The sequence below is a fragment of the Limulus polyphemus genome, unplaced genomic scaffold (genome assembly GCF_000517525.1).
Source record: "Limulus polyphemus unplaced genomic scaffold, Limulus_polyphemus-2.1.2 Scaffold9332, whole genome shotgun sequence".
NCBI lineage: Eukaryota > Metazoa > Arthropoda > Merostomata > Xiphosura > Limulidae > Limulus > Limulus polyphemus.
Genome location: NW_013674942.1, coordinates 18,404 through 19,923, shown reverse-complemented (window position 1 = coordinate 19,923; position 1,520 = coordinate 18,404). Strand labels below are relative to the sequence as shown.

Here is a 1,520-nt window from a genome sequence, read left to right as displayed (position 1 = left end):
TTAACATTTATGTAAGTTTGCCTTGTCATCTAATTAACCTCCATGTAAGTTTGCCTTATCATCTCATTAACCTCTATGTAAGTTTACCTTATCATCTCATTAACCTCTATGTAAGTTTACCTTATCATCTCATTAACCTCTGTGTAAGTTTACCTTGTCATTTCATTAACCTCTGTGTAAGTTTACCTTATCATCTCATTAACCTCTATGTAAGTTTACCTTATCATCTCATTAACCTCTATGTAAGTTTACCTTATCATCTCATTAACCTCTATGTAAGTTTACCTTATCATCTCATTAACCTTTGTGTAAGTTTACCTTATCATCTCATTAACCTCCATGTAAGTTTACCTTGTCATCTCATTAACCTCCACGTAAGTTTACCTTATCATCTCATTAACCTCTATGTAAGTTTACCTTATCATCTCATTAACCTCCACGTAAGTTTACCTTGTCATCTCATTAACCTCTGTGTAAGTTTACCTTGTCATCTCATTAACCTCCATGTAAGTTTACCTTGTCATCTCATTAACCTCTATCAAACTTGTAACAGTAATGTCTGAAAGATAATAATTTGCACTTACGTAATTGAGTAAAACAAATATATATATATATATGCCATTTCCATTTATGGAAGCGAATATTAAATATTATACATGTATCACGGAAATATATAATGAAAACTAGAAAAGTAAGAAACATTCTGGTAGACGATATTGGCCTGATCAGTTGAAAATATAGCATCAGACTGAAGTGACCATCTCCACACACATTGTTTGTGAGCTCAATAAAGATTGTTCGTTAATTTCTTTCTCAGGTTCAGTACTACTAAATAATAATCATCTTGTTGAATATGAAGACCTATCCTGTTCTTCTAAAGTTAATTCAGTTCAGCCTAATATACCACAAAGTGAACATTTTGAACATGCCAAACTGATATATCTTTCTTCATAATGAAATTACCCTAGAAACCATTTGTTGTAGACAACCTCTACCCACCCCCTGGATAAAAATGGATATGTTAATTGAACCCACCTCTGAATGTTGTGTCTGAATCTGTTGTAACTGGCATAGGTGTTGAGTTGGCCGAATCCAACACCCAAAGAAAGCAATGACTGTAGGCCAGCATGACACCAAACCTGCAAATATACATGTAAAGCTAAATTAGTCCACCTGTATATATATATATGGAAAGGTGTCTTATCTAATATAACAAACTGTAGTTAATGAAGCATTATAGCAATTAGTAAGATCCAGAAATGTTAGCCAAACTGTAGTTAATAAAGCATTATAGCCTTTAGTAAGATCAGGAAATGTTAACCAACCTGTAGTTAATGAAGCATTATAGCCTTTAGTAAGATCCAGATATGTTAGCCAAACTGTAGTTAATGAAGCATTATAGCAATTAGTAAGATCCAGAAATGTTACCCAAACTGTAGTTAATGAAGCATTATAGCAATTAGTAAGATCCAGAAATGTTACCCAAACTGTAGTTAATAAATATTATAGCCTTTAATAAG

General features: G+C 32.6%; 1 protein-coding gene across 1 annotated transcript in view; it reads right to left on the bottom strand.

The window, feature by feature from the left end:
• Window positions 1-1,035: 1,035 nt before the first annotated feature.
• LOC111083387 (sodium-dependent serotonin transporter-like) overlaps window positions 1,036-1,520 on the bottom strand; it is a gene marked incomplete at its 3' end in the record, with an annotated part of 17,842 nt that continues 17,357 nt past the window's right edge. The window contains exon 6 of the mRNA XM_022379885.1: window positions 1,036-1,139. Within this exon, the coding sequence (XP_022235593.1) occupies window positions 1,036-1,139 (104 nt within the window). The remainder of the gene's footprint in view (window positions 1,140-1,520) is intronic.